Genomic DNA, 27,955 nt, shown 5'->3' with positions numbered 1-27,955 from the left:
GGTCACCAGGCCTAGAAAGGTATATTGGCTTCCCAGGACTGTCCTAACAAAGTACCACAAATTGGGTGCCTTGAACAACAGAAATGCAGTCTCTCACAGTTCTGGAGATTAGAGTTTAAAATCAAGGTGTCAGCAGGGTTAGTTCCTGCTGGAGGCTTTGAGGGAGAATCTGTTCCAGCTTCTCTCCTGGCTTCTGATGGCCGCTGACAGTCCGTGCTACCCTTGGCTTGTAGACACGACACTAATCTCTGCTTCTCTTCACATGCTTTCTTCCCTGTGTCTGTGTCTCTTCTTATAAGAACATCAGCCATTACTAATTCAGTAACCTCATTTTACCTTGAAGACATCTATAAAGACCTTATTTCCAAATAAGCTCACATTCATGGGTCCTGGGTTAGGACTTGAGCACATCTTTTGGGGATCATAATTCAACCCACAATTGGGGGAGAGGCATAAAGTTAGTACAGTTAACTTTTCATTATAAGCTCTTAAATACCATTTGATTTCTTAACCTTGCCCGTTTTATATACATTTTTAAATGTAAATTTCTGTACAAATGTGATAGGGTTATATCCGTTACTAGATGGTCTTCTTCTTAAGACATAACCATGTGTCCATTCAGATGACAGAAAATTGGGTAAGTAATTTACACAGCCCTTTTTATTCTCAATACACCAAAGGTTCTCCTAACAATTTCATTTTGCAATAGTAGTATAAGCAGGCCATAAATAATTTCCTGAGCACCCTAAGCATTTTTGGGATCCAAAGCAGCTACTTGGTGCCAGACACTACGCTGGAGCCCTAGGATGCCAAGCTGAATACAGCACAGTTTCTATCTTCAAGGAATTCAAAATCTAGCTGAGAGTGATGGTGTCAGGACACGCCTGGTGTGAGCAACAGAATACCCCATCCAGATGCACTGGATGATGAGGAAATTTTATTGTATCACTATTAGTTAGGATTAGGCTGTGCTGTGCATGAGAAAAACACCAAAATTATAGAGACTTAAGCAAATGAGAAGTTTATCCCTCCCAGAGGTAGGAAATCTTGAGCTGACCTGGTGTTCTGTGGTGTCAGGGAGAAAAGACCAGCCCTGGACTCCCACCTCTGGGCTTCTTTTATGTGACATGAGCTGTTGCTGTGCCATCGTCCCTCCATGGTCCTTCCAGCATCTTCTAAGCAGCAGGAAAGAGAAAAAGGTGAAGAAGGACGTGGCATCTTCCCTGCTTATATCCTGTAGGCCAGGATTTGGTCATATCACCACACTTTGCTGCACAGGAGTCTTTACTTTGAGTAGTCTTGTGTCAGACATCCGTTCCCAAGGAAGAAGGCTCTGATGCACGGATCAGCCCCGATCAAACAGAATCTGCCACCACCATGAAAATAATGCATTGCTTTCAGTGTGGCCAGTGCATCCATGCAGAAGGGAGCCAGTAGATGGACTAGCGAAGAATGGGTCTAGAAGAGTCACAGGAGAGGTGAAGACAAAGCAGAAATTTTGAGGGACTGATAAATGTTTGCCACATGGACCAGGAAGGAAAGGGTATCCGCACAGAGGAAAACCTGGTGATGGACTGGATATGGGAGGGGATAAGGAAGGGGGTGAACTAAGACAGTGCTTTGGCCTTAAATAACAGAATGGACCTTGGTGCCATATGATGAGACAGGGAACCCCCAGGGTAGGAAACCCAAGCTTGGGTAAGAAAGAGAGTTAATTCAGTTTTGAACATGTTTCAGGAGCCTTCAGCCCACTGGTGCATACATGTACCTCCTTGACTGTAATAGCACTTAAATCAGAAAAATGTGGTTTTTTGCACTACAATTAACCTCTCCTATCCACTCTTCCTATGCCTTAGAAATGCTGGTATGGGAGCATTTACCATTTGGGAAAAGCATCAGATTAATCAACTATAATTTAATTTATGATGATGTAAACAGTCACATCCTCTTTGGCATCAGTGAAGGAAACTTCCAGAACATGGTCTGGTGGGTAGTTTCTTACACAAGAAAGGGATGACTCCAAAGTGGGTATTTGAGTATTGAAAGAAGGGGCCATGACATATTTTAAGATTTTGAAAAGACATATCGTAGATAGCTAAACCAGAAGAGGAAATGTTGTAGCAGAGGGGGAAAGTGAGTAAAAAAGAATAAGTCATTAGTACAAAAAAGTTATCACACACACACACGTGCACACATACGTGCACACACACACACACACATTCACACGCACACACACACACACACACACACACACACAAAGAGAAGTTGGCAGAAATTCCAAAGAAACCATTTTTAGGACATTACCTCACTATGCAGAAACCTAGAATCCTATTCTTGCAGAAACCAAGAACAAGGTGTGGCATTCCTAGTCACTCACGAAGGACAGAATGACAGAACAAAGAAGGCTAGAGGGATTTGGCAGAATGACAAAAGTAATAATGGCAAGAGTTCCCTGCAGTTGGAGGTTGTTCGTTTTTCTAATACCTTCACAAACATTTACTCACCTGATACATGGTCAACCCTACGACTTCAGTGAAGCAGGAACAATCATCCCTCTGTTCACTGTTGAAACAATAATGGACCAAATGGATGTTTAACAAATAAAGTAACACCCAAAGCAGCATATCCCAGACTGTGTTCTTTAGAAATCAATTTATTTGTTCCATGGAACATGTGATTTAAAAAAAAATGAGCTCCATGTCCCAATCTGTTTTTAAAATTCTGACTCAAAGTTACTTAGATTTCCTAACTTTAGGACTTCTGAGAGTCTGTGAGAAACCACAGTGGACTATGAATCTCAAAGATGGAAATGCAAATGTTGCAGTTCCCAAATTTCTTTAGGCACACAACCCTGTTAATCACAGTCTCCTTGGCCACCGTCTCTGGTACACATTTTGGGAAATGCTGTATATCAGGAAGTGTTGGAAATGTCCTTCTGGTCCAAGGAGAGCTGAATGCTGCAGGCTCAGCAATATGTGGTGATGGGGAAGTTAATACTGTCTGGGACCTGCCTTGGAGGTCACCTCTACACATAAATAAGCAACTTGTCAGACACATGTAGTGGTAAGCCAGGATGAGAACCCAGGTTTCCCAAATCCGGTTCAGTGTGTTTCCCACCACACCATTTGTCCTGGTCTCAAAAGCAGCAGGTGGTCTTCCCTCCACTTACATTTCTTCTTGATTTTTATTCATCTCAAGAAAGTAAAACTATGCATGGAAACTCTCAACCCCTTCTGATTAGTGTGAGCAACTTTATTTCCTGTATAAAAACAGGGAACTCACATTTAACAAGGTCAGGAACTACATTTAAAGCCACTGGAGTCTTAATATTGTGGCAATTACAGTTAATCAAATTCACAGCCATCTCTGACAGCTATGGGTGCTTGAGGGGCACTTCGTGGAAGACGTAAATAAATGAAAACTCAGTTGTTCCGTGTGTGCATTATTCATATATTTATTTCCCAACCGTTGCATGACAGCATCTTCAGCTACATTTTCAGTGAGAAAGGGACAAAGTTTTTAAAATTCTACAGTCAATTTCTTGTGTTAAAACTTCTCAAAAGATTCAGATAGGCAAAATTGTCATTTTTTTTCTTAATAATATCTTTAAAAGTGAAATGGAAGAAGTACTGCACTCTCATAAATACTACAGATTTCCTAAAGGAGAAATATGTCTACATACGCCACACCATTTCTGTATTAATCAAATAGCAGAATGTACATTTCCTCTTTTCTTTGGGAAATTGCTTTATTTATATTAGAATAAACTCTGAAATCTGGTCATGGTGTGCTACTTGTAACCCCAGTATTTTATTATCAAGATTCATAAATTGCACAGAATTTTAGATTAAAAAAAAATGCATATCTCAAAATTCCTCCAGCTCTTTATACGCCCCCAAGAGATTAATACTAAATGTATCAGATCTAAAAGAGTGTGGAGGATGAATCAGCTACAAGAACTCATCAAGGGCTTGGAGGCTTAATGTAGATAATTCTTCCGTTCTAATGCTTTGAACTTTGGTTAATGATTATTACAGATGAAAGAGAATGTGGCTTACCATGATCCCTACAGATTTACATATTAAATTCCAGAGCCAGCAGGTAGAAGTCTGAAATAGGGCAAGTTTGTGCTCAACCTCCCCTTACTCCTTTCACATTCAAGGGACAACTTTTCAATTCACTTTAGTTTTACATTTGAGTCTGTCCTCCTAAAACCTCCAAATCCTGGCTTTTTCTACCCCCATCACCACCCACCCCATTTCCCCCAAATCAAAATTCCTTTTCCTGGTTTCAGATGCCTCAGGCACATATTTCTTTTGGTAAGCTAAATAAAAGCATGGCGCATAGACATCTGCATGAATTCCATTTTCTCTAGTGGTCATATTCATCACTTTTCAGCTAAAGCTTTAAAAAGCTCCTACTATGTGTTCAATACTAACTAATAGGGAACCATGCCCCCACCAAAAACAATCCCTGTTCTTGTGGAACTTATTTTGAGGTTGGGGTGGGGAGAAAGACAATAGGAAACAACCAAGTAGTGACAGTGCCAAGTAGAACCACAGGGAGATGTGGAAGAGGGTGAACAGGTGAATTTAATTTTAAATAAGGGGGTCAAGAAATGGCCACACTAGGAGGAGCAATTTGAGTAATGCCCTGAACAAATAAGGGAGTGAGAACATGGGTATGCAGAGGGGACGTCATTCCAGGAAACAGGAAGAACAAGTACAAAGGTAGGCATGGGTGGCATCTTCTAAGGAAAGTAAGGAGCCGAGGGCACCAGGACAAGAGCAAGGTGGGACTGAGGAAACTGGAAGAGGAGGTTGAACAGGCAACAGAGAGTCCAATCACGTGATCATGTAGGACATTGTAAGGACTCGGCTGAAGGTTTTGAGGTAAAGACAATTGTGACATGGTATAAGTGTACTGAATAGACTCCAGAGAATGGAGAATTAAGCAGCCCAGTGGCTTGTGCCTCAGTGATAGCAGTCAAGGTTATCAGAAGTATTTAGAGTGCTGATGGACTAGGTCTGAGGAGTTCCAATAATGAATTTTTTACTTGTCCTCTCTCTTAGATATGTATAGGTCTTGTATGAGTCTGTTTCTGTTGCTTATAACAAAATACTTGAAACTGGGTGAATTATAAAGAAAATGAAATTTATAGCCTACAGTTTCTGAGGCTGGGAAGTCCAAAGTCCATCTGGTGGTGGTGACAGGGGCCCAGGGGTCTCACACTGCAAGATGGGGAAGCAGAGAGAGCAGAGAGAGAGCAAAAAAGACAAACTCTCCTCTTCTTTTAAAGCCCTCAGAACCATGCCCCTGATCACCATTATTAATCTACTCACTACTGCATGGTCCTACAATCCAGTCACCAATTCAGGCTCCACCTCTCAATTACCATAATAGGATTTCCCACCCTCTTAACAGTCACAGTGGGAGCTAAGTTTCTAATACATAAAACTTGGGGGACACGATTCAAGCTTCAGGGAGTTTGGGGGGAACATAATTCAATCCACTGCATTCTGTTGGCAAAACATAGCCTATTCTTTATTTTTCTACATTCAGAAAGGTAGGTATAGGGAGTTGTGAAGAATCAAGTATTTCTGGATATATCTGGAACTCTACCAAAGCAAGGAAAGACCAAGGGCATCTGTGGCCATACCAAAATGACCAGATAGAACGAGGGTGACGGTCAGTTGTAAAGTTATAGACTGGCTGACGTTCTCAAGAGAAGAGCTGATGTGCAACTATAATTTCTGGCCACTTAAGCTCGGTCTTGCTCCACTAGATAAAAGAATCACCACCTCGGGTATCTTGAAGCCCCTTTTAAGGTAAGTCCTCTCAAGCAAATATGAAGCAAGCCATTCCTATAGTTGTTTGACATTTTGTTATTAGGTAAAATACTGGGTACCTATAGGATAACTGGGACATAGATTATCTGGTCCAAAATGATGGGATACCACTAGTTTAAAGGGTTGTAGAAATGAAGAGCTTGCCTCAAGATTATTTGCAAGGGATGAAAGTTATGCTATCACTGGCTTCATGGATCACTGCTCCTAAGTAGTAGATTTGCAATTCAATAACGCCTTTCTGAGGACAAAAAAAAAAAATCTTATTTAAATAATGGAAGTATCTAACATACAGAAGATAAATGGTAAAGGATAACTGGACTCATAAGGAGTATAGCTGAGTTCTCCTGTGGAGAGAAGGAAGGCTGGGAATGATGCTGGCCCTAGAAGGTGGAACTTCTTCACTGGTAGTGGGGAAATAAAATACACGGAAGATGCTGTCCTTGACTCCCTTTTCTACTTGCCACAAAGGCTAGTTTTGTGTCCTTTCCTCCCTTATGTATGTATAGATATGCCTATAAAGCATAGAATACTCTAGTTCTCTAATTTGAGAAGGAATATAGCTTCCCCTACTGCTTTTCCTAGTTGTATCAATCACGGTGTCAACATAGTCCCTTGGTAAGATGTTCTAAATCACTACTTTTGAAGAATTTGCACAATAGGAAAGAATGTTCACTTCCCCCATCTGGCTAAGTCACTGTGCTAACGGATCTACTGGATTTACATACAATTTTAAATGCAAAAAGTCCCAGCCCCAGTGAATTGTCACCAAATGAGGATTAAAGAATCTTAGAGACAGAAAAGCAAAATTAAAATGTTCTGTCATAAAAATAAGCATAGTTTCTCCATATACAAGAGAGTAGTATTTTCTCAATATGGAAATAACCGGAGCCTTGGGGGAGTATTACACATGTGCTTTTACACATTTTCCTGAAAAGAGAGAACACATAGCATGTACATTAACAAGAACCAGAAAAATATATTGCCATTGTAGTAGTCCATTTCTGTTGCTTACAACAGAATATCTGAAACTGGGTAACCTATAAAAAAAATTAAACTTATTTCTTACAGTTTGGAGGCTGTGAAGGCCAAGTTCCAGGGAACACATCTGGTGAGGGTCATCTTCTTGGTGGGGTGACTCTCTACAGCAACTCAAGGTATCACATAACAAGAAGGGCCTGAGTGAGAGAGCTAACCTTCTCACTTACTCTCCTTACAAAGCCATCTGAACCACACGCATGATAACTTATCACTTCATACACGGATTAATCTGTTCACAAGAGCACAGTTAACATGATCCAGTCACCGCTCAAAGGCCCCACCTTTTAAATACTATAGTCAGATTTCCTACCCTATTAACACTGCTACAGTGGAGACCAAGTTTCCAATACATGAACTTTGGAAGCACATATTCGACCCATAGCAGCCATGTACAAGGAAAGAATTAGCTAAATTGTGAATCCAAATGGTAACTAAAACTTGTATTTATCTTAGTGTTCTGCCCTTGAATGATGTATTTCAACACAATTACTATTTTTCTATGAGGAAGGCTTACTTCTACTAAGAAAATTGCAAGTCTAAATTAAATTTAGTCACCAAATGTAAAGGAATCAACAAATGGATGGAATTTGCTCTTCTTCCACCAATCACCTGCTTTCTGCTCCATCCTCTCTCTTCTCCCCAAATTCCCCAAGCGTGGAATGAGTGTCTTTTCTGCATCAGACAATGTGCTAGACACAATAAAATCTAGTCCTTACCCTCAAGGGGCTTCACTATTGGGATAATGCCTATTATCCAAATAGAAAATTTATAGAACAACCTGGTAAGTTCCATACTACAGCTTGAAAAACAACAACAACAAAACATTAGAAACCCAGAAGATTGGCTTCACATTAGTCAGTTATTTTAAACAATTAGCAATGAGATGTCATTATAGGAATGTTTTGTACTTGGAAAAAGTATTATTTGTACCTCTGTGAAATAATCTAGACAGGTATTCAGACTCAGTGAATTAAAGTTACCTCCCTGTAAATAGATTTCTGGAAAGCTACTGCAGTTGAGACTTACCTTATGATAACACCTAAAATATGCAGCACGTTCATCAGAAAATTTCTCCAGTCTTTTGGGGCCTTTGCTTGAAGCTTTCTTGAATACTAACCAGCATCTTTGATAAATCTGGAAGGAAATACAAAGACTGAGCTCAGCATCTCCACTGACTGGTCTATTACTGACATTTGCATTGAGATGTTTTCATTTTGATGTTTTTATCTGTTAAATATTCAGAAATCAGAAATGTGGTGTTACTTTGGGAAAGTAAAATTTAAAAAACTAAAATTGTTTTCAAAATGGATGTATTATGTCATTCCAATAATTACTGGAATCAAAAGAAAATAAAGAATATAAAGACACATCATCATACCAAAACCTATGGGATACTGCAAAAGCAGTACTAAAAGGGAAGTTTATTGAAATAAACACTTACATCAAAAGAAAATAGAAAGATTTCAAATAAACAACCTAATGTTACACCTCAAAGAACTAGAAGAACAAGACCAATCCAATCCCACAATTTCTAGGTATATACCAAAGGAATGGAAATCATCATGTCGAAGGGATACCTGGACTCCCATGTTTATTGCAGCTCTATTTACAGTAGCCAAGAGCTGGAACCAACTGCAATGTCCATCAACGGATGACTGGATAAGGAAAAGGTGGTATATATACACACACAATGGAACACTACTCCGCCATAAGAAGGAATGAAATTCTGCCATTCGCAGCAACATGAATGAACTTATGTTAAGTAAGATAAGCCAGGAACAGAAAGAAAAATGTGGCATGTCTTCACTCATGACTGGGAGCTCAGAAAAAAAAAGAAGAAAGAAAGATACAACAATCACAATAAGTCCTTGAACTTTCAAAAGGAAACAATGGAACTATCCACTAGAGGTGCGAAAAGGCAGGGGGAAGGGGATAAAGGAGGAGTTAGGGAGAAATTGGTAAAGGGCCACAAAAAATGACTAAACTGTGTAATGATATAATTAAGAAAGAGATGAAAAAAGGTATTTGAAGGCAAATCTGGTCATGATTTTATAACAATATCATTTTATAAACAATATCACATTTCAAAAACGTCCCAGAAATAAAATCCCAAATCATCACAATTACATAGGCATCAATGGCCCTACCTCTAACTTCAAAAGCAATTAAATCTGAAAAGGATGGACTTGATATACGCTACAGATCTAGTTGCCAGTCCTGGAATGAGACAGCTCATATGTGTCATGTGATGATATTCCTCATAACTGACGGGGAACAGGTGGGCCAGACACTGAACTAGCTAATAATTAGCTGGTCAACACCAAACAGATTCTTGCTTAGAAAATTCAGCCCAGGGGCCTGATGATTATTGCCAAAGGTGCTGACTGAATTAAAAGATCGATGCTGGTAGGTAATAAACTGAGGTTGGGGGTCATGTTGACTAATATGCACAGTAGTTAAGCAGTAAAACTGCTAGAGAGAAAAAGATCATTTCTACTCATGGTAAAGAAGACATTTAGTTCTTTGTTATCTTTCAGTTCCTAATTTTGAGATCCAGTCCTTCCTTCAGGTTTCTTGGAAATCATCTGTATCCCTATCCCCAGGAGCCTATCACTGTCAACATCACTGCAACTTTTTTTAGAAAATACAAGTTTATTATTTTTTAATTGTACCTATTTGTAGAGTACAACATGATATTTCAATACATGTATACGTTGTGTAATGATCAAATCAGAGTAATTAGCATATCCATCATCTTAAACATTTATCATTTCTTTGTGATGAGAACATTCAAAATCCTCTCTTCTAGTTATTTTGAAATACAATACAATATCGCTAACTCTAGTCATCTAGTCTAGACTAGACTCTGCAACTGAACACCAAAACTTATTTTTAGTTGAGCTAGCATAAATGGGGATCTCATTCTAGCAACCAAAACCACCTTGAGGGGAATAACCAATATAAACTAAATTAGTACACTAAAATATAAATAATGCCAAAGACAGAAAATGCCAAGAGCTAATTAGCACATGAAAAACAAAAAGCAAAATAAAATGGGATTTTTTTTTTAAGCCTAAAACTTAATAAGTGTTTAAATTAACAATAGTGTTCACTGATGGCAAAGAACTGAGTGGCACCACTCAACTTCACTGATGATCTTTAAAGGTCATTTGACAACAAATAACCTTAAAGGAACAGGAATCTATTCTACAGAAAAAGTCCAAAATGCCACCAACAATGAAAGAAGGATTTCATATTCAAGCGCAGATGGGTGGGTGCTGTTAAGCCATGACTATCCTTGATCCGAAAATCACCTTTGAAGTACCATATATATGTGGTTTTGTACATTCAACTGGTAAATAAATCTGTGTACCATAAAGCTTAAGAACCTATGGGCCAGTACGAAGAAGCTAAACAAAGTCAACATAAAATGTTTGGTCATTCAAACAGCAGTCAACTGAAAACACCTCTTATGATTCTACTGGTCTTGGCAGAGGAGTGAAGAATTCAGGATCACTACTACTTGTCTATAAAGTTCAATATATTTTATTTTCTTCTTCTGTCTCATTAACATGAACATACATTAATTGCCTTCTTTTAGGTGATAAAAAAGATTAAATTCACCTGAGTTTGAGCTCTAAATACAGAGGGTAAGATATGTGTCTGATCTCACTGAATGTATAATAAAATGTTAGCACTATTACTTATAATAATGAAAATTAGACACTATTAAATCTTCAACAATAGTGACAAAGTAAATTATAATACTTCTATAATATGTAATGTAATATGTGTTAGTCATCTATAAAATAACATAAGTAGTTAATTAGAGTAAACATGGTATACATATAGCATATATGATAGTACATGATATATAGTACACATATAATATGCATTAAACATCTACAAAATAACATAGGTAGTCATTATATTGAAATACAGTGATACAGATAGTATACATTATATATGCATAGCAAATTATACTACATCTATAACACATATGTTATCTATCTATAAGACAACATAGGTAGTTTCAAATGTTTAGAAGGCATTTCTAATGACATAGGAACGTGTTCATAATATGTTATGGGGGAGTAGAATTTAAAACTTTGTATGTCATAATTTCCACTCTATTAAAAATGCATGGAAAAAGACCAAAATATATATATATATATATATATATATATACATATATATATATATATACATAAATCTCAAAATGTTAACAATGTTTTCTGAGTTGAGAGAATAAGTTTTAATTTTGGTTTGTTAGGTTTCTTTTGTGTAATAAAAGTTAATACTGTAAATTAAATGAAAGAATTATGTTATTTCTAAATACCCAGGAGCAACAGTGTAATTAAAATCAATTGTGTTGGCTTTCATCTGCACAGTTATTGACTCCACGAAGGGATATAACAACAGGCAGAAAGCAGTTCAAGGCAGGAGGAGTGTCTTTTTCAACAAACGGTGCTGAAGCAATTGGACATTCACAGGCAGAATAAAAAACAACAACAAATGAACAAAAAACCCACCTTGACTTAAAATACCCACCTCAAAAGTTAGCTCAAAATGGACTTAAATGTAAAATAAAACCATAAAACTTTTAGAAAAAAGTATGAGACAATGATGTTTGGGTTCATAATCTGGACAAAGCGTTCTTAGACTTGATGCCAAAAGCACAATCCATATAAGAAAACTTAATAAATTGGACCTCATCGAAGTTAAAAACTTTTGCTCTGTGAAAACCCCCGTTAAAAGGATGAAAAGGCAAGTAGAGACTGGGAGAAAATAGTTGCAAGCCACATATCTGACAAAGGACTAGTATCTAGAATATACACAGAACTCTTGAATCTCAACAGTGAAAAAATAATCCAACTACAAAAGGGACAAAAGACACGAACAGACATTTCACCCAAGGGTGTATACAGATGGTGTAGAATCACATGTAATGATGTTCAACATCATTAGTCATCAGGGAAATGTAAATAAAAACCACAATGAGATATCACTACACACCTATCAAATTGGCTGAAATTAAAATAATAATAATAATAGCACTACCAAATGCTGTCAAGGACACAGAGAAATTGGATCACTCATACATTGCTGGTGAAAATGTAAAATAGTACAGCCATACTGAAAAACAGGTGGCCATTTCTTAGAAAAGTATCAGCAGTATATATTAAAAGCAGTATATAAAAGTATTTTATAATGTCAACATGTTGGTTAGGATCGTCGTACTCTAGTTCTGGAAATATATACTACCAGAGAAACTCAGTAAAGGGTATAGGATCTTTGTATAGTATTTCTTACAATTCAGTGTGAATCTACAATTATCTAAAAATAAAATGTTTAATTAAATATTTTAAAGATGGAAAGATGTAGAGATATTTGACCAAGATCTTAAAATTATGGTTTAATTTAACAACTGACATCTACTTTCTTCTCCAGTCCTATTTTTTTTTTTTTTTTTTTTTGGCCATCAGATCATAGTCTAATTAACCACTAGATTGAGTAACTTCAAGAAGGCAAATTACAAGAGCCATTAGTAAGAGTTCAAGCACAAAACCCTTTTCAGGATGGAGATTCAGCCATGAAAATTAGCATTCTCAGTCCTAGGGTTGGCAAAGACAGTCTTATCAACATGTTGCATATATCTGAATAACAAATGAGATGATCAGCTCTCTTAAAGTTCTACCACCACCAGAGGACTGTGGTTACAGTGGAAATGATTGTCACTCTGCTTGTTCAAATAAAGGGTGTGGAGAATAGTTTTCTCACTATCATTCTATTACTGGCAACCTTTCTCTTTTGTACATGCTCCTGAGAATGTGTTCAAAAACTGAATGAGCTACAGTATGCAAAAAATATGCCCACTACAAGAAAAAGATATTTTCACCGAGGAAGATATTCTGATTTCCTAATTATGCCTCAGTTTCAGACCCAATCTTCAATAAGAGCATTTCTAACTTTTTTTTTTTAATTCATTCATTTTTTTCATAGTCGAACCAATATTTGCCTGGCTTGTGTCCAAAGGCCGGTGAACACAAGCAAAAGATTCCTCAATTTCAGCATGACTAACAATTTCCATCTTTGACCCATCTGTACTAAGTTTAGGAAACTTTTATTTCTCATTTTTTTACTAAGTAGTAAGGGCAAAAATGCAATGTTACAATCAAATAATTGCAAAAATGCTATCATATAATTTCACATGCAATATTGCTGAAGTCACTGTGTAATAAATCAAAACATGCTGGTTTATTGGGAGATAAGGAAAACTCAATTATGAAAAGGCAGTTTAGAATGTCAAGCTGTAAGGTTCAAACACATGGTACAAAAGTAGACAGGTTGGCCAGTTAGATCAGTTGGTTAGAGAAGAGACTTGTAAACCCAAGTTTAAAGGTTTGTTTCCCCTAGCCAGCCAGCCACCAAAATAATAATAATAATAATAATAAAGCAGACAGTAAAACAGTACAAAAGTTGAGAGCAATCTGTTCAATCACGATGCTTCCTTTACTCTGTCAGACATCATACATCAGTGGTTCTCAGGATGTGGTTCAGCATCACTCAAGGAAATTGTTAAATATGCAGATGCCTAGAGATTAGCCGAGGTCTACTGAATCAGAACCTCTTGGGGTGGGGCCAGACAAATTTGTTCTTTAACATGTTCCCCCTTTATTTTATTTTTAATCTGCAAGCCAATGACATAAATATTCATAAAGAACTTTCCGACTACACGGTGCCTCCCACTTGGGACTGCAGACAAAGAATTCTCCAAGTGCTTCATAATGAGGGCCTCTGAGATGGGTGGTTTCCAACAAGTGGCGCACAGTGGCCTTTGAAATAGAGCAGGGGGAGATGCCGTCTTGAGTCTGAGAGACACTGAAGGTGAAATGTAATACACTGAGCTGAGCTAGAGTAAATTTCAACTGCCAGCACGCTCTGTCCTAAGAACACTAGAAGAGCCACCTGGTACCCAGAGGACTAAAAACTTATCCTCAATATCTCAGTATTGTTTAGAGGAAATAAAACAGGGAAACATTGAACATGGTAATACATGAAGACTAGTTGGAATAACACTGACATCATTTCAAAGGATGACAACTTAAAAATAATCCCATTCACTTAATAGTTTACTGAATTTTTAAAAATTCATTCAACTGTCTCCATGTTTTACATGACAAATCTACTTGCCAGGTGTAGTATTATTTAATTAACATTTTTCTTTAAATTGACTTTTTCAACTAACAGATGTTTTTATTTAAAAAAGAAATCTCTTATCCCAACCATAATAGGAAAGAGTAGTTTCACTGGCCATAAATAGTAGATAATCCTAATGATCCACACATTGTTAGAGAATTCAACGACAGAATAATTTTCATGTTGAGATATCTCACCTCCAATACATTAGTGTTTCTTCATCTCAGCACTGTTGACGTTTTGGGCCAGATAATTTTTGATAGGAAGGGTGGGGTGGAGGCTGCCCTGTGCATTGTAGGGTATTTAGTAGCATCTCTGGCCTCCACCCATTAAATGCCAGTAGCACCCTCACCTACCCCAGCTGACAACCAAAACTGTGTCCAGACATTGCCAAATGTCCCCTGGGGGGGCAAAATCAGAAGCAGTGCTATAGATGAATACATGATGATCTGGGATTGAAGAATGTGAGGCTTTGTGAATATCTTCAAAGCCCCTGATTTGGACAAGTCAATTCACACAAACCTCTGCCAAAGCTTAAACAGATAAGCATGTCATACGGTTTTGACAACTTGGGTGGATACACAGCAGATTTAGTAGTTATGTGAAAATCGCATTCAGTGTGTATTTTGTTGGTGATAATGATGATGTTATTATACTTAATTTTCAGCTTTAAATTGTCACCAATTCATATAGAATTTGTTCTACTTTTCCATGGTCTTTTCTTTCTTTAAAACTTGGTATCTATAATAATTGCTTAGCCCTGATTTAAAATCCCTGACATTTTTACTGGCTTATTTTCCTAACAGAATATTCTGGTAGGTTCACCAAGATTTTCAGTGCCACGAAGCAGCTGAAACAATTAAGAATTTGCTTAGAGTTCCTAATTTTATCAGCAATCCATCACAGTGTCTTGAACAGAATCACAATTATTCTTCTGGATGCATGGACACTTATAAAATAACAGAAAGCAAATTTTGGTCACAAAATTCCTGTTACAAGGAAACAGTACACCCCCCTCTATGTAAGCTGTAGAGAGAGGAAAGCCTTAGTAAGATGTGACTATTTAGGCCTTTATGGTCTACCCCAAGAGTCGGCAAACTTTTTCTGTAAAGGACCAGACAGTAAATATGTGAGTCTTCAAGGGCCCTAAGGTCTTTGTTGTAATTCACTTCTGCAGATATAGCACAAAAGCAGCCATAGAACATATGTAAAAGAGAGTGTGTGGCTATATTCCAATAAAACTTTATTTACAAAATCAAGCAGTCAGCCAGATTTGGCCTGTGGGTCATAGTTTGCCAACCTGTGGTCTATGGTTGTATTTCTCAACTCTTTAGGTTCAGGACACCTTTGATGAACATAAAAATCTGTTTGACAAGTCCGTCTTGTGGGAAACAGAGAAGTGAATATGCCCTGGTGAGAATCCCTATATGCTCACATCTCTCAACAAGCCAAAATTTTACTTTAATAAAATTATATTAAAATGTTGACCTGAGTCTTTTTCAACCCCCTCCACCAAATTTCTGGTCTCCCTGTCCACATCACAATTCTACAGGTAATGTGGATGAATCCTGAAGAGTTCTTTCTCTTGCAGACATATTAGCATGTCTGTTTCTAGTGATGGGTTATGTAGTTAGGTTTTTATAGTCATCTTATTTTATGAAGTTAAGGTGAACATGGGGGAGGGGAAGGAGGTTATGATTGTTTTCCATTTTGTCATCATTCCTATTCTGTAATCACAGCAACTTTCTCTTCTCAGAGCATTCTCCCCAACCTCTAAAATATATTCTCATCCCTACAATGCTGAATTAGCCTCATTTCTCATACACTACTCCTATTTTCACCTACCCTCCAAAACAAATCAAATATTTTCTCATCCAGGATGTGAATACCAATGCCTAGCTTTGGCTGAACTCTTTCTCTGTGCATTGCGGAATGCTGAGCCCTTCGTGTGCATATTTCAACTGATCCTCTCAAAAATCTCAAGTGAGGCAGGTGCTATTATGCCTATTTTACAGAAGAGAGAATATAGCCTTAGTGAGGTTAAGTATCTTACTCAATCGCATGAAGTTAGTAGAAACAAGACAGGCTTCCAACTTTGGTTTGCCTGACTCTGGAAAACAAGCTCTTATACATTACTCCAGGACTTTTCCAGAAAAGTTGAACTACTAGGGATGCACGAACTCATGCTGAGGGTCGAGCCATCTGTAGGAAGTTTATTTTCATGCTTATCATAATCTAAAAAGAGACATTCAGTTGTAACCATATGCTCTTTCTTCTGGATGACTACTTTATAGCTAACTATTTCAGTGTGACATTTGCATTTGTAATTTTAAGTTCACTGGCAGCAAGTGTTCACCTACAGAGATAGTTTTTAAGGGAGTATTTCTGAAACTGGGAACTTAAGATCCTAATACAGGGCTCACAGGTATCCTAGCAGTCTGTAAGAAGTATATGCTTTGAATAGAACTCCATACTATCTCTCCTTAAGTGACAATATATTCAGTATCCTCAACAGGAGTCCAGAAACCCAAATGTGCTAAGTATTTCTAACTACCTGAGAAATATCTCACTCAACTTCTCAGTTTTTCTTGGCCTCCCTTGTATCTCTCAACCCACAACCTCTCACAATTCCTTAGTCACAGTGGCAGGAAACTAATGTCCAGGCTACTACTCCCTGCTGTCCTGTGCAGATCACTCCCTGGGGCTGACCAGTCACTTCGCCATGAGCGCCTGATCCTCCCAGAGTCTCAGGGTTCTCTGTCACTTTGAGACTGATGAAATGCCATAACCCCAGGACTCCCCAACAGCCATAGAAAATGATGCTCGTTGATAAAATCTGGAAGTCAAAGGAGACTAACCAGAAAGAAACAGGAGATAGCAGCTATCCCAGCGGATAATTCCCTCTCCATCCTGTCTGCCATTGTCTGCAAAGTTCTCCTTCTACAGTATGAAAGCTTTGACCTGGATGATTTCTGAGACCGGGATGGTTACAATTTTCCAGTCCTGTGAATGACTCTGTCATGGCAGGATTTCAGAAGTTGGTACATAAAGAGTACAAAAGAGGGAGATTGGCATCCTTGAATCATAATTTGTAGGCTGCTACCAATTTTGCTAACCAATATAATGAGCTGGGTCAGAATCATGTATTTTATGAATGAAAAAAAAAATCTTTTTAATGAGTGAACAACACGATTCTATGATGCCTATCCTTTGTACATACCGTACATTAGTAAGGAAAGAAATGCTAATTTGGAGAAGGTTGTATGGTGGATAGAAGGTACATTTTAAACTCACTGCAAAGAAAAATACCAGCAAAAATGAGATAATTCATCATAAAATAAAATATGCATAAAGAGGATAAAAATACTTAAAAAGCATCCACAGGCAATAAATTAGCTATGTCGGCCCTTTACTGATGGTGAAGTAAATTAGCACAACCTTTCCAGAGGCGGAATTATGCCGACACTTTGACCCAGAAATATTACTTCTAGGAATTTCCCCCTGAGGAAATAACTGAGGGAATATGCAAACATATGGGAAAAGCAATCTACGGGATAAAAACTGGAAATACTCTAACTGTTCCAGAGGACTGGCTTAATTACTTATGGCATATCTGTAAATTGAAAATTGCCATAATTAAAAATGATCTTGTAAAATAATATTTATACCATAGAAAATACTATTAATAAATTATTAAGTATAAAAAGGATGTTATTCCTGTTTTTTTAACCTTTCTCCTCCAGTATGTATACAAATAGAGTATACTTATTCAGTAAATAGGGCCAGTTGCTCATGCAGAAAGATCATGAGCTATATTTGATCTTCTCTCTCTCTCTCTCTCTCTCTCTCTCTCTCTCTCTCTCTCTCTCTCTCTCTTCTCTCTCTCTCTCTCACACACACACACACACACACACACACACACACAAAAGCAATTCTAGGAAAAAAAAATCTGTGCTTCAATAAAAAAAATCTATGCATTCTCTAGCAAGCACCTTTTCAGGGTTAGCTGCTTATGATTTTGTGGGAGCTATTCTATAACTCTGTACATTGAAGGTAACTGATAACAGTGCAAAATAATTCTAGTCTATATGCACATTCTGTCTTGTTCAGTAGAGGTTCAATTGCTTGCCCCCCACCATTCTCCATAAAGCTAGGCCTCTCTCCTTTCCAACATTTATTTCACTATTTTGGATGTATAAATGTGTAGGTTCTTTGAATTGCCCTTTGAACTAGTTATAATATTCTGCTTTGTTCCTTCATTTAATTAATGAGTTAAGTAGAATCTTAACACATACTCATTCTACATCTGTATGAGAGTCATGATTTTACCTGTTTTTGAAAATTATCTTTTAATACAATCCATCTGTCACTAAGTCCTGTGCATTTTACCCTCTAGCTAAACCTAGAATATTTTTATCTCTGCAGGGGACTGCCACCCTCATCTGAGCCCCCATCTTCTGAGTTTCAGAGAGCCCCCTGCTTTCATGCTTGCCACTTTTCAATCCTCTTTCTACATAACATCTGGAGTTGTCTTCAAACACAAACCTAACCACATCATTCCTCCACTTAAAGCATTTCTGCAGCTGCCCATTGCCTTTAGGCAAAAAACCAACATCTTAATCAGACATTCCAGAATCTTCAAAAACTGGCCACTCTACCTTATCATCTTATTTTGCTGCTTTCTTCAGTTTATATTCTTCACTTATAAATACATGTCCTGTAGTAAATATGTATTTTTTAGTATAATTAAACAAGAAATACATTGTTTTGAAAAAAATTCCCGTGGAGTCAATATCTGCCATGAACTGCTGAGATCATGCTCTCCACACACAGGACACCCTTCCCTCATCACTACAAAGTTGACCAGTGTCCAGTGTCAAGGAAGCCAGCAGTAAAAGAGAAAGTTATGTAGCCTTTTCTTTCTCTGTCTCTGATGCTTTTCTGATCTTTTTTCCAGATCTATAAAGCAGGAGAAAGAGTGAAGAGCAAAAGATCTGCAGAAAGAAGCCATCAGCAGTTGCCATCTGTTTATCTACCTGCTATTTCTAACCAGAAAAAGCAAACTACTCTAAAGAAATGCCATAGAATCCAATACTGAGTGAGCATTCTATTCAAACAAAAATCAGAATGCTGGTATCATTTATTAATTCATTCAACAAATATGTACTGGGTGCCTACCATGTGCCAGGCACTATTTAGGTACAAAATACATGGCTGTAAATAAAATGGGAAAAATCTGCTGCCTTCTTGGGCTTACAGACGATCAATAAGATATATATGTTTGTGTTTGTGTGTGTGTGTGTGTGTGTGTGTACACGCATGTGTGTGCTTCTTACACTACATAGATAATACATCATAAATATGTCATATGGTGTTAAATACCATGAAGTAAAATAAACCAAGGAAAGTGAATAGGAATTGTTAGTGGCTGGTAATGAGATTTTAAATAGGGTTATCAGGGAAGTTCTCATAGGAAAGGTGACATCTGAGCAATGACATTAAATAGAGTGGGTACGTGGGGGAAGAGGCCTCTAGGTAGAAGGAACAACCCATGGGCTTTGAAACAGACACATGCCTGGCATGTTGAAGAAAGAATAAGGAGGCCAGCATGAGATGAGAGAAGTCAGGACCAGCAGGAAGTGGAGGGGCTCATACTGGACAGCCCTTATGGGTCTCACTGGAAAGACTGGCTTTTTATCTGAGTGACACTGGAGGGGAGATGAAAAGTCTTGAATGGAAGGAATAATCCAACTTAAGTAGGTGGTAAAGGCAAAGCAGGGAAATTAGTTAGGAGGCTGTTGCAATAAACTACGTGGGGGTGATGGTGACCTGGACAAGGATGGAAGTGGAGGAGGAGGAGAGAAGAAGTCAGAATGTGCATATATTTCAACAATAGAATCAACAGGATTTGTGGATGGAATTGGATGGAGAGGTGAGAATAAGGAAAGAGTCAAGGATGGTTTCAAGATTTTTAACTCAAGCAAGTGGAAGGAGAGAGTTTCCATTAGCTGAGAGAGCCTGGAAGAGGACCAAGTTTAGTAGGAAGGATGTGAAATTTGGTGATGGATATATTGAATGTGTCATGACTACTGAACATACAAGTTTATATAAACATTACATTGTTAAGCATAATGAATAGGCAGTTATGTATACGTTGAAAATATGAGCTTATATATAATATATATATTATATATAATATTTTATTGTACTTTTTAAATGAATTAATAATGCTATCTCTCCTATGGGCTATTGTAAAAATTGAATGAACTAGCGCATTTAAAGTACTTAGCATATTGCTTAGCATATGGTAAGCGCTCCACAGTGGTTAGTAGTTCATACCTTCCAAATAGATGGTGATTTGAATGCAAACAAAGCCAACACACATTTTGTTTCCTGCATTTACTCGTTAATTCTGCAAATATTTACTGAGCAGCTACTACACGCCAGGCACTGTTTAGAGCACTGGGGCAATAGCAATGTGCAAAGTGAAGTCCACAAAGTTCACCTTCTACTGCGCAGGGACAGATAACGCAAGTACCTCAGGCCATAGCACAACGCTTGGCATGTGGCAGTCACGATTACAGACTACCTTTGCAGACCCCTGTCACTTGGTTGTATGTATCCAATAAGAATTTGGCAGAGTTAAAAAAAAAAAAAAAAAATGACCTCCCTGGCACTTCCAAAGGGACCTGCGAAACTGTCTTTGAGTGATCTCCAAGCCAGAATCACTAAGACTAAGTTCCAATTTCTTAGCCTGGACTTTTATAATCTGACCCCCGCCTACATGTCAGGCCTCATTTCCCACCACTTCCTGCTCCACTTATGACAGGCCAGCCTCCAAAATCTTATGTTCTTTTCTGACAAGATATGAGAGAATATGCCAGAACTCTCCTCCCCTGCAGTTTACATGGCTGGCTTCTTCTCATCTTTCAGGTCTTAGGGAGGATTTCTGTAGCAGTTAGCTATTTTTGCATAACAAATCACCTGAAAGTTTAATAGCTTAAAACAGCAACCACTTATCACTTCTAACTGATACATCTGTTGAGGGGGCACTTCTGCTGATCTGACCTGGCTTCCTTAACCATGGCTGGGTTCATTCACATGTAAGAAGTCAAATCAGGTTGTCCTGAAATTGGCTGGGATGACTCAGCTCTGCGGTGCACGATCTCTGATTCTCCAGCAGGCTAGCTGGGGCTTATGCTCCTGGAGTAAGCAAAAGCCCAGGAGAGTAAGCAGAAACATGTAAATGCTTTTTCATGTTTTAATTAATCTTTGTATTTGGAGATAAAGGTAGAGTCACATGCAGTTGTAGCAAATAATGCAGAGATCCTGTATATCCTTCACCAATTTCCCCTAAAGGGACTATCTTGCAAAACTATCATATGACATCACGACTGGGATATAAATGTTAATACAGTGAAGACACAGAACACTGACATCATCCCAAGGATTTCTCACTTGCCCTTTTATGACCACAGTCACTTCCTTCCTGCCCCATGCCCTCCTTAACCCCTGGCAGCCACTAATCTGCTGTCCTCTTGTATAATTTTGGCATTTTAAGAATATTGTATAAATATAATCATAATTATAATCAAATCATACATATAATCAGCTTCTTCTGGCTTTGGCTTTTCACCCAGCATGATTCTTTGTTCATTCATCCAGGTGGTAGTTCTCTACAGTATTCCTGTATCACAGTTGGTTTACCCATTCAGTCACTGAAGGACATCTGGGTTGTTTCTTAGTGTTATGAATAAAGCTGCTATAAACATTCATAAGACGGATATTTGGGTGAATACAAGTTGTCATTTCCCTGGGATAAGCCTTACCACCCTTCATGCAATTTTCCTTCTCCTGTTTATAACTGTCTTAGATACTTCCGCTACATCTATTTAGAACTACACCAGACAGAGATATAATTTTTGCTTTTACCATCAAACATAATTTAGGAAACTGGAGACGGGAAGCAGAACCTATCACATTTACTCATATTTTTGCTTACTGAGTCTTTCTTCCCGTCTGATGTTCCAAGATTTCTTCCTGTATCATTTCCTTTCTCTTTAGAAATCTCTCATTAATTATTCCTTTAGAGTGGATCTGGGGGCGGCAAGTTCTCTTTGTCTTATTTCATCTGACAATGTCTTATTTCTCCTTCATTTCTGAAGGACGTTTTCTCTAGGTATGAGGTTTTCGGTTGACAGTTCTATTTTTTTTAGCACTTGAGGAGTGATCTTCTTTCTGCTAAGTACTCTTTCAGTTCCGTCCTCTCTCTTCCTTCCTTCTGGGTTCTGATGACATGAATTTTAGGTCTTTTGTTATAGTCCCACAGGCTCCTAAAACTGTAACTTTAATTTTTTCAGTGCATTTTCTCTCTGTTGTTCCAACTGGGTAATTGCTATTTTTCTCTTTCCTCTCTCCTTCCCATTCTGCTGTTGAGTCCATCCACTAGGCTTTTTATTGCAGTTATTGTATTTTTCAGTTCTAAAACTTCCATTTGGTTCTTTTTTATATCTTATTTTTTGGGGGAAACTTTCTGTTTCTTTATTGAGATTTTCTTTGTTTAAAATTGTTTCAAGCATGTTTGTAATTGCTTATTGGGGTATTGTGATCATGACTCCTTTAATATCTTTGTCAGATAATTCTGTCATCTCAGTGTGGGCATCCATTGTTCTTATCCTTGGTATGATGAACACTTTTATGGAGACCTGGGCATTTGGGGCATTATATTACAAGATTCTGGATCTTAAACCTATTTCGGCTGGATTCTTCCTCTAATTCTTCTATGACAGAGAAAGGGGTAAGGGAACGTGACTTCTTGTTACTGCTGGTAAAAATCCAGACTTCCCCTCAGAATCATTGATACTTGAGGGGGCTCCTCATTATTGCCAGGCAGGGGTGGTAGTTCAGTCTGCTCACACGACCTCCACAAATTCTGCAGTGGGGGTGGTCTCATTACCACCTGGTGATGCCGACTCCACTAGGTCTCCTCTGACACCACTCCAGTGGGGACAGAGAAGAGCACCTCATTACTGCTGGGTAGGATTTGAAGTCCAGGCTTTTTATGTGGTCTCCATGAACACCATGGTGGGAAGGGCTCATTATTGCCTGGCACAGATGAAAGTCTCTCCCTAGATGGTCTTTGTAGATATCATCTTGATGGAGTGTTGGGACAACACTTTACAGTCCTACAAGGGGGGAAGACTAGGTCCTCCACTTGACCTCCACAGGTGAGGTTGGGGCCATAATATTTTCTGTAGTATCTAGCTGATCTAGACCAGTTATTCTGTAAAAGTTGTCTGTCTTGCTAGGATTCCCCATTTCCTGGCCCTCTGGCCAGAGAGAGTAGGCTTTAGGTGGGGGGTTGTTTGTGCCTCTTGGTATTTCTGGGTCACCAGCTTCTTCAGCTTCATGTGCAGGAGATATGAATCAAAAGTTAGCCAGCCCAAGGATGTGGAGAGAGGGGAACGCTCCTGCACTGTTGGTGGGACTGTAAATTAGTACAACCACTATGGAAAACAGTATGGAGGTTTCTCAAACAACTACAGATAGATCCTCCATATGATCCAGCAGTCCCACTTCTGGGTATACACCCAAAGGAATGGAAATCATCATGTCGAAGGGATACCTGCACTCCCATGTTCATCACAGCTCTGTTTACAATAGCCAAGATATGGAACCAACCTAGATGTCCATCAATGGATGATTGGATAAGGAAACTGTGGTATATATACACTATGTAATACTACTCTGCCATAAAAAAGAATGAAATTCTGTCATTCACAACAACATGGATGAGCTTGGACAAACTTACGTTGAGTGAAATAAGCAAAGCACAGAGGGATAAATACCATATGTACTCTCTCATAAGTGGGAGCTAAGAGAGGAAGAAGAAAGGAAAGAAAGACCACAGTGGTACATTGGACTTGCAGAGGAAAGAACATACCTAGGGATACAAAATGGAGTGGGGAAAGAGGGAGGGGGTGGGAAGTCGGGGATAATTGAGGGGATAATTGGGTGAGGAACACAGAGTATAATCATAATTTGTGGTAATGGACATGCTGCCAATATGGATCTGAACATTACATCTTAGACATGAATGGTGACAATTTGCTTTGTACTCCATGAATATTCATAACCAATAAAAACAAAACAAAACATTAAAAAATAATTAATAAATAAGTACATAAAGAAATAAATAAAGTTAGCCAGCCTGACTTCTTCTCTCCACCTTTTAGAGTCATCTTAGGTTTTATTTCTATATGGTTGACTGTTGAATAACATGGGGGTTAGGAGTGCCAACCACCCCCACCTCTCCCACTCCCCACAGTCAAAAATTCCGGTATAGCTTTTGACTCTCCCCAAAATCTAACTACTGTAACTACTTAATTACTACTTTCCACAGGGTTGCACCAGCACTGCCTGCTCCCTTCTTCCCCCTGCCCCCCAGCCCAGAGGTGGGGTGCTACATCTCACTGAAGTAGTAGGTAAGTAGTTAACTAATTAACTTCTAATAGCCTGCTCATAGCCTACTGTTAGGTAAGCTACTGAACTGTTTGGTTATTTATGTTACGCATTCATGACACACCTAACCAAAAATTTTCCAATATATTTATTGAAAAAAAGTTTGCTTATAAGCGGACCCCCACAGTCAAAACCTGTGTTGTTCAAGAGTTTGCTGTATGATGTCCTGGGTTTATAGTCTTAGCAGGAGAAATCGGGAAAGGTACCTCTGCTCACTCTTCTGGAAAGTGGAAGTCCGTAAAAGCTTTTATGAGCCTTTGCTTATGTCAAGCTTACTGATATTTCATCTCACATGAATGAGCCCAGAGGCAGAGTGGACGGGGACAATAAAGTTGCAGAGCAAAGATTTTGGAAATAATTGAGGCCATTATTGAACTCACAATTTACCATGATGTCACCTGCTCAAAGAAACTTTCCTATCTACCAAATCTAAAGTACTTCCCCTCCACACGTTGACTTCAAATCATTGTCTGAAATAACTTTGCTTACTGATTTGTCTGCATTTTTATTTTTTGCCTTCCTCCTTAGAATAAAAAAAAAAAAGCATATATTAATCACTGATGCCCAAGGCCTAGGAGAGCATTAAGTTCTCATTTCTTTAGTTTCGGATGATTGAGTGAATAAACAAATGAGCACGTAAGTTGATGGGAAAAGTCATACTAAGAACTTGTGAGATTCCCAGAATTTCATAAATGATGTCCTTGGATATCAAAGAGCCTTAAAGTGAACTTGACATTTACAAACAAGCCTTAAAATATTTATAAAAGAGAGCTTAAAAAAAGCCCAGGATAGGTAGAGGACAAACATCCAAGTCATATTGAGAGACACCGTTTAAAAAAAAAAAAGTCTTTTAAACAATTATATAACACATTTTTCCTTAAAAAGTTAATTTTTCAAAATGCTATTTTTTTTTGATCCCATGGAGAAAGGTTCTGGTAGCCATGTATCACATCAATATTTTCAAATATCAGTGGATTTTGTTCTAACACTACAGAACCTCAAGATGAATAAATTTCCATACAGACTAAAACAAATATATTCCTGTAATTAGAAACAGGCTCTAAAAAAATTGGAGAGACATATAACTGTTGTGGCAAATAAAAAAAAATCCCAAATTAGGGAGTTTTTATTTAAAATGCCTGCTCTGAAATTGAATCACTGTAATGATTTCAGAAGGAAACATTTTGGTGAGGCTCAGCCCTCCACACCTCCACGTTACTGGAGCAATGCTGAGTAGAAGACATTCTGAGAGAGGGCTCCAGACAGAAAATTAGAATGTCACTCTCAGAGCAAAAGGAATGCATTCCATGGTTGAGAAAGCACTCTTTAAAAAAACCCACATGGAACAGATGTTGCCAGAAAAGGGCAGAAGGGGTAATAGAGGAGTAATAGTCATGTGGTAAAAAATTCTAAGTCAAGAATTCAAAAGAAGACCTGGGTGGCCATAGAGAAAACAGTTGCAGATTTTCATGGAGGACTTCCAGGAAAGAAACATGTTTTCAAAATCTATTCTTGTTGTGAAGAGATGAGAAACGGACAGCACCTTCAAGTTTTGATGTTGTTGTTGTTGTTATTTTGTTTTGCTTTGTTTTGTGGATGAGAGATATTAAGCACATCCAACACATTAACTATAACATACCATCTACCTCCTCACCCATGTGCAGTGCTTACTATACGACAGGTACTCAACTGAGTATTCACATGCACTTTCTCATTTAAATGTCACCCAAGCTATGTGAGCTAGGACCTCTTCATACAGATGAAAAAGTAGGGCTCAGAGACTTGAGCAATGTGATCAAGGTCACACAGCTAATATATAATGGAGTTAAGATTTGAAATCAGGTCCGTCTGCCTCCCAGGCTACACTCTGCATGCAGAGGTCAAATCCCCTACGTCTGATCAAAAGCAAATCCTTGGGATCATCCATTTGGGTGACCCAGCCATACTGGCCATTTTCTGTTTTGAATTCACTCTTCGGTGATTGCATTTACTCCTGACAATAACGTTATACTTTACCAAGTCACTAGCAGAACAATCAAAAATGAATGATTATCAAAGAGGAGGTTTCATCATGGTTGCTGTCTGTAGACACTGCTGCTTGAAAACAGCAGTCAGCATTCTGGGAATGTGTTTTCTTTAAAGTTACATTATCAAACAAAAAATACAATTTTTATCTTTTAATTTTGACCTTTATTTAGAAAAAGCAATGATTTTTGTTGTGGAAGTGATCAAATAATAACAAAAATATCAAAAAATTAAAATATTGTTTATACTACAAATTTGATATTAAGAGAGGTATAAACCAATCCCTAAAATGAGAATCTTGGGATAAAATAAAGATTAAAAAAAATACTATCAGTTCTACTTTGAGCAAATAACCTATCCTGGTAAGGTTCAGTTTTTCGTCTGTTAAATGATGATGATAGCAGTACGTACGTCACATTTTTGTGTATAACATGCTCAACGATTAGTAAGTTCTCTGTAAAGGTTTGGTATTATTTTATTTTTTATATATTCTTTTCCTAATTGCATGTTTTATTCTTTTATTATCACTATTAATATTAATTTAATTAAAACAAGTTAGGAAAAAAGTCTAAATCTTAAATTATTGAAATGCTATGAAATGGCCTTTTGCTACATATTACCCAGTTCATAAAAACAATCTACATCTGAATGACATGGGATTGTAAATGATAAATACTACTTCTTTAGGGTTACATGAGTATTTCTTAATTGGGGGTGACGTTACCCCCAGGCGACATTTGACAATGTCTGGAGACATATTTGGTTGTCACTGGAACTGGAAAGAAATTACCAGCACCTCCATGAGTAGAGACCAGGGATGCTGCTAAATATCCTAAAATGCACAGCACAGCCATCACTACAAAGAACTTTCTGGCCCAAAATGTCAATAGTGCTTAGGTTCAGAAAAAGACGTTAGATAAAGAAGAGTCTTCTCAAAATCGAAACTGTTATCCCACGTTAAAAGGGAATAACTGATAGGATTAGGTTCTACCTGAAGGTACAGCTAAAGTGTTTTAACACGCAGTAGAACCAAGTTTCACCATGTTGGAAGCCAAATGTCAAGGTGACTGACCATTTTTGCTAATGAGGAGAACTCTTTAGTCAGGCAGACACAGATACCAACTTATTTATTAAGCCGAGACATGCCGGTTGTCCCAGGAGAAGAGATTCAAAACTTCAAAGAATTTTCAAACTCAGGTGGCAACAATTAGTTCTGGACCAGGAGGTCTGGACAAAGCCCGAGGAAATGCCACTTAGACCACAGGGCTCTGAGCCTCCTGGCATCTTGCCCAAACTTGAGCCTGGTTAGAAAATCCATTGCC

At 38.0% G+C, this 27,955-nt stretch overlaps 1 protein-coding gene across 2 annotated transcripts in view; it reads right to left on the bottom strand.

Annotated features, from left to right (window-relative positions):
- Positions 1 to 27,955, bottom strand: part of DOK5 (docking protein 5) — a 169,070-nt gene that overhangs the window by 82,375 nt on the left and 58,740 nt on the right. The window contains exons 2-3 of one of the 2 annotated variants that reach the window (XM_063102212.1): positions 7,914 to 8,021; positions 2,505 to 2,562 (exon numbers count right to left, since the gene is read on the bottom strand). In XM_063102212.1, the coding sequence (XP_062958282.1) occupies positions 2,505 to 2,562; positions 7,914 to 7,948 (93 nt within the window). In that variant the 5' untranslated portion in view covers positions 7,949 to 8,021. The remainder of the gene's footprint in view (positions 1 to 2,504; positions 2,563 to 7,913; positions 8,022 to 27,955) is intronic. The other variant, XM_063102203.1, reaches the window with a different exon arrangement.

The sequence above is a fragment of the Cynocephalus volans genome, chromosome 1 (assembly GCF_027409185.1).
Source record: "Cynocephalus volans isolate mCynVol1 chromosome 1, mCynVol1.pri, whole genome shotgun sequence".
Classification (NCBI taxonomy): Eukaryota; Metazoa; Chordata; class Mammalia; order Dermoptera; family Cynocephalidae; genus Cynocephalus; species Cynocephalus volans.
This window is presented reverse-complemented; position numbering and strand designations above follow the sequence as displayed.